The 18,117-nt window shown below is 42.2% G+C and overlaps 1 protein-coding gene across 3 annotated transcripts in view; it reads left to right on the top strand.

Annotated features, from left to right (window-relative positions):
- LOC121145332 (prolylcarboxypeptidase) overlaps window positions 1-18,117 on the top strand; it is a 67,492-nt gene that overhangs the window by 24,621 nt on the left and 24,754 nt on the right. For 2 of the 3 annotated variants that reach the window (XM_040964062.1, XM_040964063.1), the window contains exons 3-4: window positions 12,598-12,738; window positions 15,555-15,656. In XM_040964062.1, coding sequence (XP_040819996.1) covers window positions 12,598-12,738; window positions 15,555-15,656 — 243 coding nt within the window. Of the gene's footprint in view, window positions 1-12,595; window positions 12,739-15,554; window positions 15,657-18,117 lie in introns of all 3 variants that reach the window. The other variant, XM_040964061.1, reaches the window with a different exon arrangement.

Below are 18,117 nucleotides of genomic sequence, written 5' to 3'. Positions count from 1 at the left end.
CATTGCAAGTGTCAAGATCCCATATGGGTGCTGGTTTGTGTCCTGGCTGCTCCACTTCCCATCCAGCTTCCTGCTTGTGGCCTGGGAAAGCAGTCGAGGACGGCCCAAAGCCTTGGGACCCTGCACTTACTTGGGAGACCATGAGAAGACTTCTGGCCTTGTGTTGGCTGAGTGCTGGTCTTTGTGCTCACTTGGGAAGTGAATCATCAGATGGAAGATCTTTCTGTCCTTCTCTCTGCAAATCTGTCTTTCCAATAAAAAATAAAATAAATATTTAAAAGGATAAAAGTAATAAAATAACATAGTTAAAAATAGGTAAACCTTATCTGGAAAGGTAGAACTATGGATAGAAGGGGAAACAGAAAGATCTTCCAATTTCTCATTCACTCCGCAGGGGGCCATAATGGCTAGCGCTAACTGATCCGAAGCCAGAAGCCAGGAGCCTCTTCCAGCTTTCCCATGCAGGTGCAGGGTTCCAAGGCTTTGGCCCATCCTTTACAGCTTTCTAGGCCACAAGCAGGGAGCTGGATGGGAAGTGGAGCAGCTGGGACACAAACTGGTGCCCATATGGGATCCCTCCATGTGGAAGATGAGGATTTAGCAACTGCCCCATCTCCCCAAGCCCAAGATAAATTAAAACAAACAAACAAACAAGTACACCCCCCGCTCCCACGAAAAAGAAAGGAAGAAAACAGATCTGAGGGATCCATGCTGTGCTGCAGATTAAGCATCTACTTGTAATGCATTGGTTCAAGTCCCAGATAGCCCACTTCCGTCCTATCTCCCTGCTAATGTGTCTGGGAAAGCAGAGCAAGATGGTCCAGTTCTTGGGTGCCTGACACCCATGTGTGAGACACAGATGAAGTGACATTCCAAGCTCTTGGCTTCGTCCTGCCTTAACCCAGGCTGTGGTAGTCATTTGAGAAGTGAACCAGCAGATACAACATTTCTTTCTTTCTTTGTGTCTCTCCCTCTAACTCTGTTTTTCAAATAAATAAGTAAATCTTTAAAAAAACAACAGATCAGATTAATTCTAAAGACTCTCAAAGACTTCCCACTGCCCTTTAAAGTAAAACTCTCGGGTCTGATGCGGTGGCCTAGTGTCTAGAAGTCCTTGTCTTGGACGCGCTGGTATCCCGTATAGGAGCCGGTTCATATCCCAGCGGCTCCACTTCCCATCCAGCTCGCTGCTTGTGATCTGGGAAAGCAGTCAAGGACAGCCTAAAGCCTTGGGATCCTGCACCTGTGTGGGAGACCTGGAAGAAGCTTCTGGGTCCTGGCTTCAGGTTGGCGCAGCTCCAGCCGTTGTGGTCACTTGGGGAATGAATCAGTGGATGGAAGATCTTCCTCTCTGTCTCTCCTCTGTATATCGGACTTTGCAATAAAAATAAATACATCTTGAAAAAAAACGAAGTAAAACTCCCTGCCTTACCCTGTCTGCTCCCCCACCCGCTTGGGCACACTACCATCCCATTCACTACGCTGCCAACACTATGGTTTCGCTCCTGCAACATGCCAGGCAAGCCCTTTCCAGCTTTGGTGTCTGCATTTTCTGTTCATTCTTTCTACAATTCTTTTCTTGACTGGCTCTTGTAGGGTTCGTCTCCATCGTCCCCTCTCCTTCTGATCAGGATTTTAGGATAACTCTAAGTCCCACAAGTGCTATGCTTCGTACGACCCTAGCGCACCTCCTGAGTCTTAGAGGCTGGAGATTCCGCCGGGGTGTCAGCCGGAGCGGCTTCTCCCTGGGGGCTTGGAGGGAAGATGTTTCCCCTGCTTCTCTACAGGCTTCCGGGAGTTGTTGGGGGTGGGTGGTGTTCCGAGGCTTGCAGCTGCATGATTCCTATCTTTGCTTCCCTTGTCTTTGGGGGGTCGTCCTTTTGTGTGCTTCTGCATCATGACCAGTATTCTTTCTGTGCCTGCCTCTGTCTGTTCTCTTTAAAACAATAGCCTCATTGGATTGCTGCTTCAGCAGGACCTAAACTTACCTAATTGTTTCTTCATGAAACTTTTGCTGGGGAAATGTGCATTGGGTTCCCATCACTATTCTGCCAAGTGAGACACTTTAATATACATTACATCAGAAGCTGTTATTCACGTGAAATGACTATCCTGGCTGTGGACCATAGCTTTAAAGCCCTTTTCGGTCTTAAAAGCATTTGAGTGGCAACCTGTTGCAGGTATAGTTTAGGTAATGTATTTTGGTAAACCCTGACTAGAATGTCTGCCCTCTCATCCCAGCAGAGTGGGGTGCTGGCCTTCTTTGTGTCTTGTAAATATTTGTCTCCCTGTTTCTCCCCACAGATCAGGGCATGCGGTTCCTGCCCTCAGCAGCCTAGGGTGATTGAACTCTTTCAACTTGGCATTAGGTTTTAGGCTTGGGCTTACTGTCAGGAACGTGATCTGGCACTGGGCAAGTGGCATATCCAGGCACTGTATTCTGCAACTCTTCCAAAGCCAGTACAGACCCACACTGTGAAATGAACATGTACAAACCTGATTTTGGAAACTTGGCTCTCCTTTCTCATTGCACTGGATCTAGAATCATGCAGAGTGTGTTCTTACACAGATTACAAAGCCTTTATGTGGGCATGCGTCCTTTTTCTATGTATTGATATTCTACTCCAATTTAGGGATTGTTCTAGGCTCAGTGGACTGACTCAGCAGCGGATAAAACAAATAGAAATCCATGCTTCAGTAGTCTATTTCTGGTTGACTTATTTCATCTATTGTTGGGTTAATAAACAGGCTCAGGTTTTAGTTAGGTTTCTCTTTTTGGAAAAAAAAATTTATCAGAATTTGATAGTAGTCAAATGAGTCTCTTCTCCCATCTTCTAACTGCATGAGTCATGTACCTCGTGCCATGGAGCAGTGATTGCTGAGTTTAGGCTGGCCGCACGCAGTTCATCCATAGCTTTGCTCATGGTGTCACCCCATTTGCTTGAAATGTTCTTCTACCTCTCTTGTACCTGCAAGAACTCCAGTTAATTCTGTTCAGCTGACACCTCCTTGGTGAAGCCCTCAGGTAGGATGCAACTTCTGAGCTCCCATAGCACCTGTCTATAGAACTTAACCATCAGTTGTGTGACTGTCCATCCCATGTCAGATTCAGGACTGAAAGATGAAATTTCATCTTAGTTCTTTCCTTAATACCTGCCATTATATTAACATTAAAAAATTATATTTGTTTTTATTTGGAAGGCATATTTACAGAGACAGAAGAACAGCAGAGAGAGAGAGAGATATCCATCCATTGGCTCACTCCCCAAGTGGCTGCAATGGCCAAAGCTGAGCTGATCTGAGACCAAGAGCCAGAAGCTTCTTCCAGGTCTTCCATGTGGGTCAAGAGCTCAAGGATTTGAGATGTATTCTGCTGCTTTTCCAGGAAAATTAGCAGTTAGCTGAATCAGAAGTGGGAGAACTGGCATTCACACTAGTGCCTACATGGGATGCCAGCACTGAAGGCTGGGGCTAAACCTGTGTGCCACAGTGCTGGCCCCAACAAATATTTTTAATGAAAAAACCCAATATTGATATGATTTAGTACAATAAATAATTTAAATATAGCAATATAGATAATAACATAGAGATAAAATATAGAAAATTATATCCTAAATCAAATTTCAAAGTTTATGAATCTGTAAGTTATTATTACTTGTATAGACAAATGTACCATCTTAACTCCATAGTCCCTACATCCTCTTTTTTTTTAAAGATTTATTTATGTTTGTTGCGAAGTCAGACATATACAGAGAGGAGGAGAGACAGGGAGAAATATCTTCCGTCTGATGATTCACTTCTCAAGTAGCTGCAATGGCCAGTGCTGCGCCGATCCAAAGCCAGGAGCCCAGATTCTCCTCCGGGTCTCCCACATGGGTACAGGGTCCCAAGGCTTTGGGCCATCCTCAACTGCTTTCCCAGGCCACAAGCAGGGCGCTGGATGGGAAGCAGGGCCTCTAGGATATGAATTGGCACATGGGATCCTGGCGCGTGCTAGGCAAGGACTTCTAACCTCTAGGCTACTGTGCTGTGCCCTAAGTGTTGTATTTTAAAAAGGGAGATGATCACCGTATTTAAACTGTGAATGCAGATATGTCTTTATTTAGGACAGCCAGGTTTAAAATAATTGGTGTCTGTGTGTCGTCTTCTACAAGAGTTTCATCTTGAGATCTGTATTGCCTTTATGTCCTAAAATTTTGAGTCTAGTGGAAAACTCCCACTTCACTACTTATGCAATGGCGCCCTCTGATGGTGAAACATTTCCTCAGTATACGCTGGAAAATTGCAGTGCCACTTTGTCTCTGGTTTGAGAACTTAACTGTGACTAGGTGAGTTTTGTGGTACAAAGCCATCCTGAGTTATTTATCTTGTGGTGCTCTTACCAAACTATTGGACAACAGATGCTACCAGAATCTTTTTAGATGAAACACTTCATGATTGGTTGGCAAAACATGTTGTTTCTTGATTTACTGAAATGATGGGGCAGGATAGCTCCATTCTGTGCTAGCTGTAGACAGGGAGTATTTTGGTTTTTGGCGTTTTGGAATTTAGGGTGAGATTCCCCTCGCGGCCCCACAGTCCTTGGTCAGGGACAGGAAAGTAACAGCCCTGCAGAGTTTTTGCAGAGAATATTTGAATCCATTTTTCTACAAACACATACAGTTTTTTTCCCCCAAGATTAATTAGGTGCTGTTGTGATATTGATTTATTATCACTATTAAATTTATGGTAGCTTATTTTAAACATTGGCTATTAAAATAAAATTATACCCATTGTAATTTTTCTTTGCCTTTTTTCTGTCTGCAGTTGTTTTGACATTAACAATAAGAGCTCATACACTGAATATGAGGAACCACTAAACTGAATTCACTTTGTTTTTATATAAAGTCTGTGCCTTGTACGAGGTAGGAATTGTGGTAGCTGTTGTTTCTGCCATTCAGACTAACAACTTAGGAGAATTATCCCATATCACTTCTTTTCTCCCCTTCCCCCTTTACCATTTTTCTCCTTCAATAACTACTCGAAGAGACTCCTTTTTAAGGTTAGAGGAGTGTTAGCAGAAGCAGTACAGGAGGAATGGGTGCAGGGAGTGTGAGGAAGCAGTGTCTTGTTGCCTGGGATGGTAAGTTCACCAGAGGAATGGTTCTGCCAAAACTTCTGGAAGCTAGGCCCTCAAAGATTGCCAATGCGAAGGGTATCCCTGTGGGAGGCAAAGGTGTTTCCTGTCGTCTAGACTCATTTCCTCTTGCAAGGACTTGTAACTGTTTCCTTTGCTTCCACAGCATTATTAGCAAGGGTAAGAGTTTAGTTCTTTAAATCAGACCTAGTCTCTAATTACTTCTGCCATCCTCATCATACAGATGAGTATAGAGAGAACAGAGAAGCAGGAATTTTGAAAGGCCAGGGCATACACAGGTGGAAATAAACAGGGAGTCAGCCCCAGCTAAGGACCTGACCCCTAAGAGGCTGCCTTGCCAGCTTACCTTGTACTAACCCTGGGATTCCCTACAACACACCCCCAGTCTTTCACCAATAGTTGCACGACAGAACATGTGGCATTCTGGTCTTTTCACTGACCCAACTCAATAATCATAACCATCCTACTATTTTAAACCCGTTTTATTAGGCTGCTGAGAAAAAACAAAGTCACACCGACTCTTTGTTTTAGAAGCCTCAGTATATAGCTTGTTTTATTAAGGCAGCACAGTAGGCTCCCAGCCCTAGTCATCCATCCCTCTCCAACCTAGACCAGGACCTGCCCAGATCCCCCCACTTCCTTCCAGGTTTTGGTTTCTTGGAGAACTTGTGTGGTTTCAACAAGAAAGTGTCCTCCCCTTCAGTGGATATGATATCCTCAGGTTTGCCAAAGATTGTCAGTTTCCATTTAAAAACAGAGTGTGATCAATGCCACAGACTCCAGATTAATATAGGACACACACACCAAGGGGGAGAAGGTCTTTCCTTCAGCATCTCCAGGTGAGAGCAAGAAGGCAGAGGCCCTGTTTTAGGATGCTTTGGCTTATAGGGATCCGTTTGTGTGTTCTTTGCGTGTCTCAGTCTGCCTTTGATTTCTGCAATAAGATTGTAGTTCGCTACATTATATATCTCGGTGCCTTAATAAAACAAGCTATATGCTGAGGCTTCTAAAACAAAGAGTCAGTGTGACTTTGCTTTTTCTCAGCAACCTAATAAAATGGGTTTAAAATAGTAGGGTGGTTATGATTATTGAGTTGGGTCAGTGAAAAGACCAGAATGCCACATGTTCTGTCATGAAAGACTGGGGATGTGTCTTTCATTTTACAAATGCAGAGCTGAGAGACCTGAGTCCCTGCTGCAAGTTGAAGTTCATAGTTTATGTTTTTTTGCAGCAGCATGTCATAATGAAAAGACTAGAAAGTTATGTCTGAGTTTGTTGGAAGCGAGATTGGGCATATGTTAATAACAAGTGAAAAGAGTTACATTTTGCTTCTACTTTTATTTTTTTTAAGTATATTTATTTTTTTAGAAATGCAGAGATGGGCCTGGCCGCCTGGCCTGGTAGGCTAGTGGGTAAAAATCCTCACTTCGCATGCCCAGGATCACATATGGGTCCTGGTTCATATGTCGACTGCTTCACTTCCCAGCCAGCTCCCTGCCTGTGGTCTGGGAAAACAGTCAAGGACCGCCCAAAACCTTGGGACCCTGCACCCATATGGGAGACTTGGAAGAAGCTCCTAGCTTCTGGCTTTGGATTGGCTCAGCTTCATTACTGGGGCTGCTTGGAGTGAACCAGTGGATGGAACATCTTTTTCTCTATCTGACTTTCCAATAAAAAAAAGAATCTTAAAAATAAAGGCAGAAACACTATCTTCTCTTGGACTGCTAGAGTGAATTGCTGTGCATAACTAGACATGAGTTTCCTCCATTTTTAAGAAAATATTTATTTATTTTTATTGGAAAGTCAGATTTACAGAGAGGAGGAGAGGCAGAAAGATCTTCCATCTGCTGGTTCAATCCTCAAGTAGATGCAGTGGCTAAAGATGACCTGATTTGAAGCCAGGAGCCAGGAGCTTCTTCCAGTTCTCCCACACGGGTGCAGGGTCCCAAGGCCATCCTCGATTGCTTTCCCAGGTCACATAGGCAGGGATCTAGAAGGGAAGTGGACCAGCTGGGACATGAACTGGCACCGATATGGGAACCTGGGGCATGCAAGGCAAGGACTTTAGCCACTAGGCTACTCTGCTGGGCCTCTGAGTTTGCTTTTTTGAAGCTGTGCTTGCATTGTTTGTTTGATTTTACATCACTATTATTTGTTTTAGTTTCACAAAAACTAAATTGTGAAAACGAGTAGCTCTCCCTCTGGCTGGTGGTCGAGGCCAAGTGATATGACCTCTTTGAGCTGGTTTCTTAAGTTGAGCGACACAGATCAAATGGTTTCTTAGGCCTTTGTTGCCTTTTCACGTTGTGATTTGTAAAATCTCTGTGCGGGAGCCCGCAGCTGCAAGTGGGATGTATTCTCACTTCTCAACAGCAGAGGGCAGTGTTCCTGCCCGTTAGGTGTTGAAAGCGGATTCCGGTAGGGTTGTGGGAACGGTGCTGGCCTTTGCTGATGGGGCCGGGTGGGGTAAAGGGGAGGGGAGCCAAGAAAATGCCGTAAATTCATATTGTACCCGGGAGATTTCACTGCATGTTTCTAGCTGTTTAGCATTTAAGTGAAGCACTCAGAAACAGGAGACTTTGATGTGCTAAGGGTACTTTCTGAAATTCTGGGAAGAACTTCAGCATCTCTTTGTAGAAGTTCTTGATGCGAATGGTCCAGGGAGGAACACTAACGTTGGCGGAGCGTTTGTGTGCCAGGAACTCCGCTGGGTACTGTGGGCACATTGTCTATCCATATAGCAATACTTTAAAACTCTATTTGAGATGGTTACACACATGAGGAAAGACAAAGAGTAGAGAAGGAGAGAGAATCTTCCATCTGTTGGTTTACATACCATGTGGTTAGAACTTCTGGGTCTGGGCCAGACTGAAACCAGGAACCAGGAACTTCATCCTGTTCTCCCACAAGGATGGTAGGGGTCCAAGTACTTGGATCATCTTCTGTTGCTTTTCCAGGCACATTAGCAGGAAGCTGGATCAGGCATTGGGGCAGCCAGAGCTCAAACTGGCACCTAGAGGAGAGGCTGGTATTGCAGGTAGCAGCTTAACTTACTGTGCCACAACACAGTTCAAGCAGCTAATAGTTCAAGCAGCTCCAACCAGCTGCAATGGCCAGAACTGCACCAATCCAAAGCCAGGAGCCTGGAGCCTCTTCCATGTCCCCCACGCAGGCGCAGGGTCTCAAGGCTTTGGGCCGTCCTCAACTGCTTTCTCAGGCCACAAGCAGGGAGCTGGATGGGAAGTGGGGTCTCTGGGATTAGAACTGGCACCCATTTGGGATCCTGGAGTGTGCAAGGTGAGGACTTCAGCTGCTCGGCTACTGCGCGGGGCCCACCATTTACTATTTAAAGTGACATTTTGTAAACAGAAATCCATATTTTCAAGTTTGAAGCTTTTAGACTGAGTTGTTAAGGTGTATTTCCTTATGGATTGCTTTTAAAAGTTTGACATTGTTTCTTTTGTAAGAAGTCAAGTTTGTTATGACAGTGGGTATGCTGAAAATCACTATGTCACTATGGTAAACTTACTGTTGAAAATCCTGTAGGAAGAGGGCATCTTGTTAGACAACCACGCGCTAGAACTTCTGCGAGAGCAGCGTAGACTTTCCTCCCTTGCTGGAGCAGATCCGGGTTTCTCCTGTCGGTTTTTGCAGGACGCAGCTGAGCTGTACGCTAAGGCTATCGTGAGTGGTAATTGGAAACTTTAAACATAAGGAATCTCATTCAGCATCCTAGCAGGTTTACAGTGTTAGCACTATTCTGAAGTCTAGATCGGGAGAAGAAATGACAGATCCCTGTCTTGTTTCAGTGCTTCTTGTAACTCAGTAGTTCTCAAAACTTGAGTTACAGTAGAATCACCTGGAAGGCTTGCTAAAGTGGAGGGACTAGGTTTTGCTCCCGATTTTCTGATCTGGTAGGTCTGGGATTCAGTCAGAAGGACTTTAGTTCTAGCATGTTCACAGCTGATGCCATGGTCCAGGTCAGGGGATCTTACCTGGAGCAGCATAGTGCTAATTGAAGGGAAACATGTTGAATCATCTTCCTATCTTATCGTTCATCATCACTTTCTCTTGTTCTGTTTTGTTTTTAGGCTGAGCGGGGGTAGTTGAATTAGTTTAAGGCAAATATAGAAGTTAGAGCACAGCCAACTCCTTATCCTATTGCTTAGCTTAGTCCTTGGCCAGAGCCAGAATTCCGTAGACACCTGTTGAATGATTGCATGATTACATATATATATGAAAGGGGTTCATAGCACATAGGACGTCATTATTACATATTTGTTCCATTTCCTGAAAAGTATACAGTCTTTATTTTTTTAGGTCACCTATGGTGGTGACCATAGCTATCAGGAAATAGACAGTTTGGGACAATATTAAGGTGCTTGCATTTTGGGACCTGTGGTGGGTGAAGTATAAATTCACGTGTGTGTGTGTGTGAGAGAGAATGCATATGGAACTGGGTGCAGGGAGTCCCGTCTGTTCCAAAATGGTCTGGGGATGTCGTGCAGGGTCTGATTTCAGTAAGAACCAAGGCCTGCTGTGTAGACAGCCCAGCAGCTGTGGAAGCAGCCTAAGTCGGCTGCAGACCTGACACTGTGTTTGCCGTCTTGTTAGTTCAGACCCCTGAGGTCCTAGTCGCTCAGTGGGGGCTCTGCATAGTGGGGTAACTTTGTAAATTCAGATAGTATTGCAGATACATCTTACCGTGGTACAGGATGTGCAATCGTATTTTAATGGCAAGTTGGAAAAGTTCAATGCATTAAAAAATTTTCCTAAAATATATTTAAAATTCAACTTCAGCTTAAAATTGTCATTCTTATTTTTTTGACATTTTGTCGGTTTTTGCAAGCTCTCTGTGTCCTGTATGTTGTGTTTTCTCAGTATAGATCAATTTTTCCTGCTTTAATTTACGTTGTTTATGCTGAAGTATTTTCAAGTTAATTATACCATGGTATTCTATTCCTATATCCTTCAAAATATACCTGTAACATATAGAAACAATTTCTCATGTACTCAAAATAATACAGTCACTCCCAAGGAAACTAACAAGCCATTAGTGTCATTTATTCCCTAGTGTGTGTTAAAATTAATCCTAGGTTAACCTAGTTGTTCCTAGGTTGTCATCTGTATGTTGTTTATTCCAACTAGTATTCAGTTCAAGGTTATACATTACATTGTTTAATATGTTGCTTAAAATTTGTGTAACTGAAATCAGTCCTTTTGCTTTGTGAAACTTTTCTGACTTCACATTTGTCATAGCGTTTTTCTTCAGGGTATCTTCCACTTGTTTTTCCATCTTTCACATTTCCTGAAAATAGGAAATAAGGTTTAGAGGCCAGATTAAGACATGAGTTGAGGGCCTGGTGTGGTAGCCTAATGGCTGAAGTCTTCGCCTTGCACATGCTGGAATCCCATATGGGTGCTGGTTCATATCCCTGCTGCCCCACTTCCCATCCAGCTCCCTGCTTATGACCTGAAAAAGCAGTCGAGGACGGCCCAAGGCCTTGGGACCCTGTACCCACGTGGGAGATCCGGAAGAGTCTCCTGGCTTTTGGCTTCGGCACAGCTCAGCTCTGGCTATTGCAGCCACTTGGAGTGTGAACCAGGTGACAGAAGATCTTCCTCTCTGTCTCTCCTCCTCTCTGTTTATCTGACTTTCTGATAATAATAATAATAATAATAATAATAATAATAATAATAAAGACATGAGTTGACTGTTTTTAGCAAGAATACAGCAGAGATGGTATGTGTCTCCTGTTGTACCCCTGAAGTGCGCACAGCCCCTCCCTGTTGGGGAACACTCCATGTGAAGGCTTTGGCAGCCTCAGCCATCCTGTATGCATTTTCCTTTGTGACAATAGAGCATTCTTTAAGGGATGACTTTAATGGGATGTTCATTTTCCTTTTACCCGTTCTCTTTATGCTTTTAATACTTTGCAAAACCATAATGTTTCTATGTCTGTCATTCCTTCTGCATTAGTTGACACTTAGCTAAGCAGACTTACCGATCATCTGTGACTACTTGCCACTGTGAGATAAAATTTCTATTGGAAAGGCTGGTTAACTGTTGAGTTCTTTACTTTCTGACTTCCATTTCAAAGCAAGGAATTGGTGTAATGGACATCTTAATGGTAACAAATGAATTTTTCCTTGCTTTCCTCTTTTGAGTGTTTCTAATGGGTTAATGAATTTTCATTAAATGAATGTTTTAATCAGTTATAATCATTATTCTTTTTGTGTTCAACTTATTAAAATATTAGCCAATGATAGTCCTTGGTAGTTGCCTTCTGTGTCTGCCAAAAATAACTCTTAGTTTTTGAGTGCTTCCTTGCTTCTTATCATTGCAAGATTCGTAGACTTATCTTGTAGCTTCCTTGTCCCAAGTGTCAACCAGTTAACTTCAGTAGACAGTCATTGTTTTCTTTTTCTTTTAATGGAAACTATATTAGACAGCAAACTCTTCATACTTAGAATGCTGTTTTACTGGGCATGGCAATCTTTATAGACATATCCTGTGGTCTGTTTAGTTCTATTTTGATACTGAAAGTTTGCTACATGAAAATTCAGATAGTAAGGGATAGCCATAGTTTAAAAAAAAAAATGATAGAATGGGACCTGGCGCAGTAGTCTAGCAACTAAAGTCCTCACCTTGCATGCGCCCAGATCCCATGCCAGTTCTAATCCTGGGGCCCCACTTCCCATCCAGCTCCCTGCTTGTGGCCTGGGAAAGCAGTCGAGAACAGCCCAAAGCCTTGGGACCCTGCACCCATGTGCGAGACCCAGAAGAGGATCCTGGTTCCTGGCTTCAGATTGACACAGCTCTGGCAATTGTGGCTGCTTGGGGAGTGAATTAACAAATGGACAATCTTCCTCTCTGTCTCTCCTCCTCTCTGTATCTCTCACCTTCCAATAAAAATAAAATCAATCTTAAAAAAAAGGAAAGAAAAAAATGATAGAATGTACTATATAATGAAAAATTGCTGAGAGTAGATTTTAAGTGTTCTAATTATATGATAAGTATATGAGGTAATGTTTATATTAATCATCAGCCATGCACAACACAGATTTCAAAACATGTTTTATACTATAACTACAAATAGGTACAATTTTTAGCAATTGAAATTAGTTTAAAAAACCAATGAGAAAAAATAGCAAGTTCATATTTCTTTTTAAGTTTGTATTCCAATTTTAATATTTTTGTATTTTTAAATAGCTCCCTGATTTTATAATTATATATTTTCTTTTATTCTGAAAATCTACTGGTGACAAACTACTTTATCTTACAATACAAAGAAAATAATTTAAAAATAAGAATACCAATATTGTTCATAATACAGCCAAGTAACCTTTAGTGTTTCTTTTGATGATTTTTGTTGCATAGGCAGATTTTAAAGGAATTAATTACTTTTAGTTTGCGCTCATTTATTTTTTCTTTGAAATCTGTCTTCCTTTTGTTCTAGGTTGACCACTTTGGGTTTACTTTCATGAAAACTTTTAAGCAGCGATACTTAGTAGCTGACAAACACTGGAGGCGAGATGGTGGAGTGATACTCTTTTACACTGGTAATGAAGGTGACATCGTCTGGTTTTGCAATAATACGGTATGTGCAGATTTGTGACATTCCAGGACTCAAGCAATTTGCCTTTTATAATGATAAACTGTAATAAAATGTTTTGTGGTATCTAATCAAGCATTACCGTTTTAAATTGTAAAGTTTGTTTTAAAAATAACAAAAATATAGATTTGCAAATAATAGAAAAACAGCAAAAGTACATGAAAGGAAAGTTAACAAAAGGATGAATGCAGGTAATAATAAGTTTGTATATTCAGCGCTAAAGGATTATAAATGAAAGAATGAAATACTGTTTTTTGCAGATTGAATTAAAACATTTAATCTTAGACTATTTTTGAGTGAGCAAGAACAGGTGACGCAGTGGACATAAGAATGATATTGTGGATGTTTGTTTTGATGAGTGATGTTTTGAAATACAAAAGAGGAATTTTTATGTTTGTTCCATATTGTATTCTTAGAGCCCAAGACAATAGTAGATGTTATGTAAGTTTCAGTAAAGACTTACTAAGTGAGTAAATGAAAGAAACCTAAAGAAAACCAACTTGAATAGGAAAAAATATAGATTTAACTCTCAGGATGGGCAAAAAAAAAGTTGTAGCTGTGTTTTGGTTTGTTTTTCCTTTTTTTTTTTTTTTGTGAGGCTTACAAATAGTGCAGCTTACCTATGCATTTTCTTTCCCCTTTTATAATAATAATATTAAAATCTACTAGAATCAGATGGACATATGAAAAGAAAAGTTCTCTTCGGGATATCAATGTGGTGACTAATAAGCATCAACTCTCTCTCAGAAAGCTAGCCAGTGAATTACCTGAGAGTGGGGACTGAATCATACTGTCTCCAGCACTGCTGTCCAGCTCAGTGCCTTGCGTTCAGGACAGCTCAGTAAATGTTGAGCTTTACTGATTCGAAAGTAAAAATATGAGTCCAGTTTTGTTATCGCATTCTTCACCTCTGATGTTCTGAAATGTTAAGAGTCTGCCTATGATGGTTGAAGACAAGATAATTCCCTGAGAAAAGAGGTGCTAGAGATCAATGCCGTATGAGAGCAGGACTTCCTTGCCCTCACTTCCTGGGCTGTTACTCTGTGAAATGAAAGAAGGTGCCTTGTCAGTTCTCTCTTCCCTGTGTGACTGCCCTTCTGTGTCAGAGTCAGGGATGACTTCTGCCTGTGGCTTGCCCAGCTCCTGTTCTTGATTATGGGCAGGAAGGAGGGAGGGTCTGTCTCCACTAGGTCCCACTCCTCTGATGGGCAACATGTTAGGATTCAAGACTTGTGTGAAGAGTCAGTTATAGGGAATTGGATATGGTGGTGGATGGTCCTTGCCCTTGGACACTGAAAGCAGGTGGGGAGAGATGCACATGTGGGCAGATGTTGCAGTATTGTAGTAATAGAGACCTATGCTTTGCACGGTGATACTCAGGAGGGAGTGATCAGCCCTGCCGGGTGGGACAGGCAGAGGGAGGGCACACTGAACTGGGTGCTGCAGGGTTTGTGGATAACGTCAGGGCACCAATAGGTGCCTAACAGGGAAAGTAGGGGTTACTGAAAGCATTGTGGATGTCAGGTTAGGTTCCCTATCTTCACATGTATGTACCTGTTCTAATTGCTCACTTAAATGTGAACGAGCAAAAGCATTTTGCGGTTCATATCGTTAGGGCATGTTAACTCATTGAAAAACAGCAGTGTGAGAGTGACAAGTTGTTTTCTCCAGCGGTAAATATAAATCTAAAGGACTTATGGCAGCTGCCTAAGAATTCTGCCACCACAATTGAAGTTAGTACAAGAAAAAAGAATGCTGAACTAGCCATAGGTGTTGTAGCAAGGTCTTTTAGCACTCAGTAACTGCCATGAAGCTGCTCAGCTTGTTTGAGTCTCGGCTCTGCTACTTACTCGCTGTGTAAATGCTGAAGATTATTTAAGTTCTTGGGCCTCAGTGTCCTTATCTCCATGTGCCTATTTCTTTGCTTGTTTGAAGTTTTAATTAATTGAATCAACATATATGATGTGTTTTAAAATAGTGCTTGATACATTATAAGCACTCTGTTAACATTAGGGATTGTTACCTACTGTTCATTTATTACAAAGGTTTATAATCATGAGAAGTATATTTAGCATATTTATTAGTACTATTTTCTTGAATGTCTCTGAGTGGAAAGTTAATGTAGACATCTTTGGCCTTTTTTGAGAATATTTAGCTTGCCATGGAATTTGATGATTAAAAAAATATTTTTCACATATTTGATAGTTACAGAAAGAGAGATATTCCATCCACTTGTTTGTGTTTCAAATGGCTATAGTAGACAGGGCAGGGCCAGGCTAAAGCCAGGAGCCTGTGTCTCCTGAGTGGGTCTCCTGAGTGGGTCTCCCGTGTGGGTCTCCTGCATGGATCTCCTGCATGGGTCTTCTGTGTGGGTCTCAGGGGCTTCAAGCACTGGACCGTTTGTGGCTGCTTTTCCTGATGCATTAGCAGGGAGCTGGGTTGGAGACAGAGCAGCCAGGACTTAAAGTCACGCTCACCTTGATGTCAGGATTGCAGGCAGCAACTTCCACTGAAGACTGTTTTGTGATCATATTGATGTTAGGGCTAGATTGTGAGGATAAGAAGTGTTGGGATGACCATAGACAAACAACTTAGGTTTATTTTTAATTTTTCACTCTGAATCAGAATGAGAGTGATATTCAGCACTGAAGCAGCAGTTATACCACTTATCTTACAACAGAGAACATGTAATTTTTCAGAGAGCTCTTTTCAATTTAATTTCTGTTTCATTTTCATGTGGTTTGCTGAAGGTCCAGAGTTGGAATAGTAATTTTAACTGTGAGTTTGTGGACTCTTCCTAGGGGTTCATGTGGGATGTGGCTGAGGAGCTGAAAGCTATGTTGGTATTTGCTGAGCATCGCTACTATGGGGAATCCCTACCCTTTGGTGCCAACTCCTTCAAGGTAAGTATACTTTTTATTCTTGGATGTCACAGTGTTTTCTTCTTCTTTTGAAGCTTAGAACATTTTGTAATTGTATAACCCTCTGAGAAACAGCTTTAACTTGCTTGAAATCTGAATAATTTGTACTTTTTATATATAGTTTGAAAATGTTGAGACTTTTAAAAAGGATTTATTTGATTTATTTGAAAGGCGGCATAGCAGAGAAAGGAAGGAAGGGTAGTAGAGAAGAGAGGGAGATTGAGAGAGAGACTGAGAGAGAGATCTCTCTTGGGTCATTCCCTAATGAGAGAGAGATGTTTCATCCCTTGGGTTATTCCCCTAGCAGCTCCCTGCGAAGGTGCCTGCCAAACAACAGAAGGCAGTCCTTGGGCCCCTCCCACACTCATGGGAGACCTGAATGGAGTTCCAGGATGCTGGTTTTGGCCTGACTCCTCCTCTGGTTGATGCCATCATTTGGGGAATAAACCAGCAGATGGACGATCTCTCTATGTCTAATTGTTCTATTCCAATGAACAATTGGTAGATCTTTCTGTAACTCTGCCTTTTAATAAGAAAGTAAATACATACATCTTGAAGAGTATTTGTATGCAGCTTAATATTATTGTTTTGTATTCCACCAGCACACACATACCATGCTTTTGGAGAACTCTCAATAAGAAAAATAAATTTGGTAATTTTCCAGGCTGCTATTTTTTTTTTCTTAAAGATTTATTTATGTTGGTTGAAAGTGAGACTTACACAGAAAGAGGGAGAGACAGAGAGACCTTCCATCTGCTGATTCACATGCCAAGTGACTGCAATGTCCAGTGCTGGGCTGATCTAGGAGCTTCTTCTGATTCTCTCCCACATGGGTACAGGGGCCCAAGGACTTGGGCCATCCTCCACTGCTTTCCCAGGCCATTGGCTGGATTAGAAGCAGGGCAGCTAGAGCTTGAACAGGTGTCTGTCTGGGATGCTGTCACCATAGGCAGAGAATTAGCATGCCACACTAGATGTCAGCCCCAGGCTGTTGCTTTGAAATGTGCTTTAATTTTTATTCTGATGTCTCATAAATTTTAAGAATGTCCTTGTATTGCAAATGGAAAACAGAAAAATTTGCAGGTATCTGTTGGGCTGTATGGGAAGCTCTCTTGTTTTTTGTATAAATATCTGGTTCAGGGAGTTGATGGGTCCTGGGAAGCCACCAGCTTGTTTCAGGTAGGAACATAGCCCTCGGGCCTGGTGAGATGGCTCAGCAGCTAAATCCTCAGCTTGCACACACTGGGATTCCATGTGAGTGCCAGTTCATGTCCTAGCTACTCCACTTCCCTTCTAGCTCATTGTTAATGGCCTGGGAAAGCGGTAGAGGATGGTCCAAACACTTGGGAGCTTGCACCCACGTGGGAGACCTGCAAGAGGCTCTAGGCTTCTGGCTTTGGATCTGCTCAGCTCCAGCTGTTTTGGCTATTTGGGGAATGAACCAGTGGATGGAAGATCTTTCTGTCTCTCTGTCTCTTTGCAATAAAAATAAAATAAGTAGATCTTTAATAATAATAATAGGAATAGTAATAATAAAGAACAGAGCCCTCTACAGAGTCCCTGGGATTGATCCTTTTGTAGCAGAATAAAGCTGAGGGCTCTTTTTGATATGTTTCTTTCTCTTCATTTGTTTGCAGAATTGTCAATAGCATGAGGGGTATTATAGATATTATGCAAAGATTAGGAAAAACTTTGTAATGAACTGTCCATCATGCCATAAAAATTGAAAATAAAAAATAGTGACAGTATGAGACTAGGTTGGAAGTCAGAAAACATGCATCTTGGAGGGGGTGGTGGCTGAAGGAGTAGGTAATGTCCATTTGAAAGAGGAAAGAGGGAACCTGTGATGTAGTTATGTGGCTGAAGGAGTCAGAGTGGTGAGAGGCAAACAAGGTTCAAAAAGATGGCCTGCCAGAGATATGGCTGCCTTAGTTACTTATTGGTGTGTAACAAATGATCTCAAAGCTTACTAGCTTAAAACTGCACCAAGTATTTATTGAATCAGTCTTTTGGTGGAGAAGTGAGAAATTAGGAATGGTGTGGCTGAATGAATGCTTCTGTTTCGGTGGATCTCATGAGAGTGTCCGTTGGTACTACCGTCATCTGAAGACTTGGCTGTGGCTGGAAGACCCTTTCCCTGCACCCGGAGGATCCCTTGCTAATGATGATGAGCTGGGGCTAGGTGTTGGTGAAGAGGCTTCACTTGCCTCCTGGGCTTCTTGAAGGGCCTATTATGTGGGTTCATGACATGGCAGCTGACTTCCCTCAAGGTTGGCAGTCCTGGGGAGCAAGATGGAAGCTGCAGAGCCTCCTTAGGACTAACCTTGGTAGTTACAGTTCTTCACTTTTGCCACAGTCTGTGCTTTAGAATTAATCACTAGCTCTGGTTGAAGTCCCAGGGAGCAGAATTAGCTTTCACCTTTAAAAGAAAGGCATCAACAAT

Source organism: Ochotona curzoniae, unplaced genomic scaffold (assembly GCF_017591425.1).
Source record: "Ochotona curzoniae isolate NIBS_2020 unplaced genomic scaffold, NIBS_Ocur_1.0 scaffold_3223, whole genome shotgun sequence".
Classification (NCBI taxonomy): Eukaryota; Metazoa; Chordata; class Mammalia; order Lagomorpha; family Ochotonidae; genus Ochotona; species Ochotona curzoniae.
The sequence above is the reverse complement of the archived record's forward strand: the minus strand, read 5'-3'. Positions and strand labels throughout refer to the sequence as shown.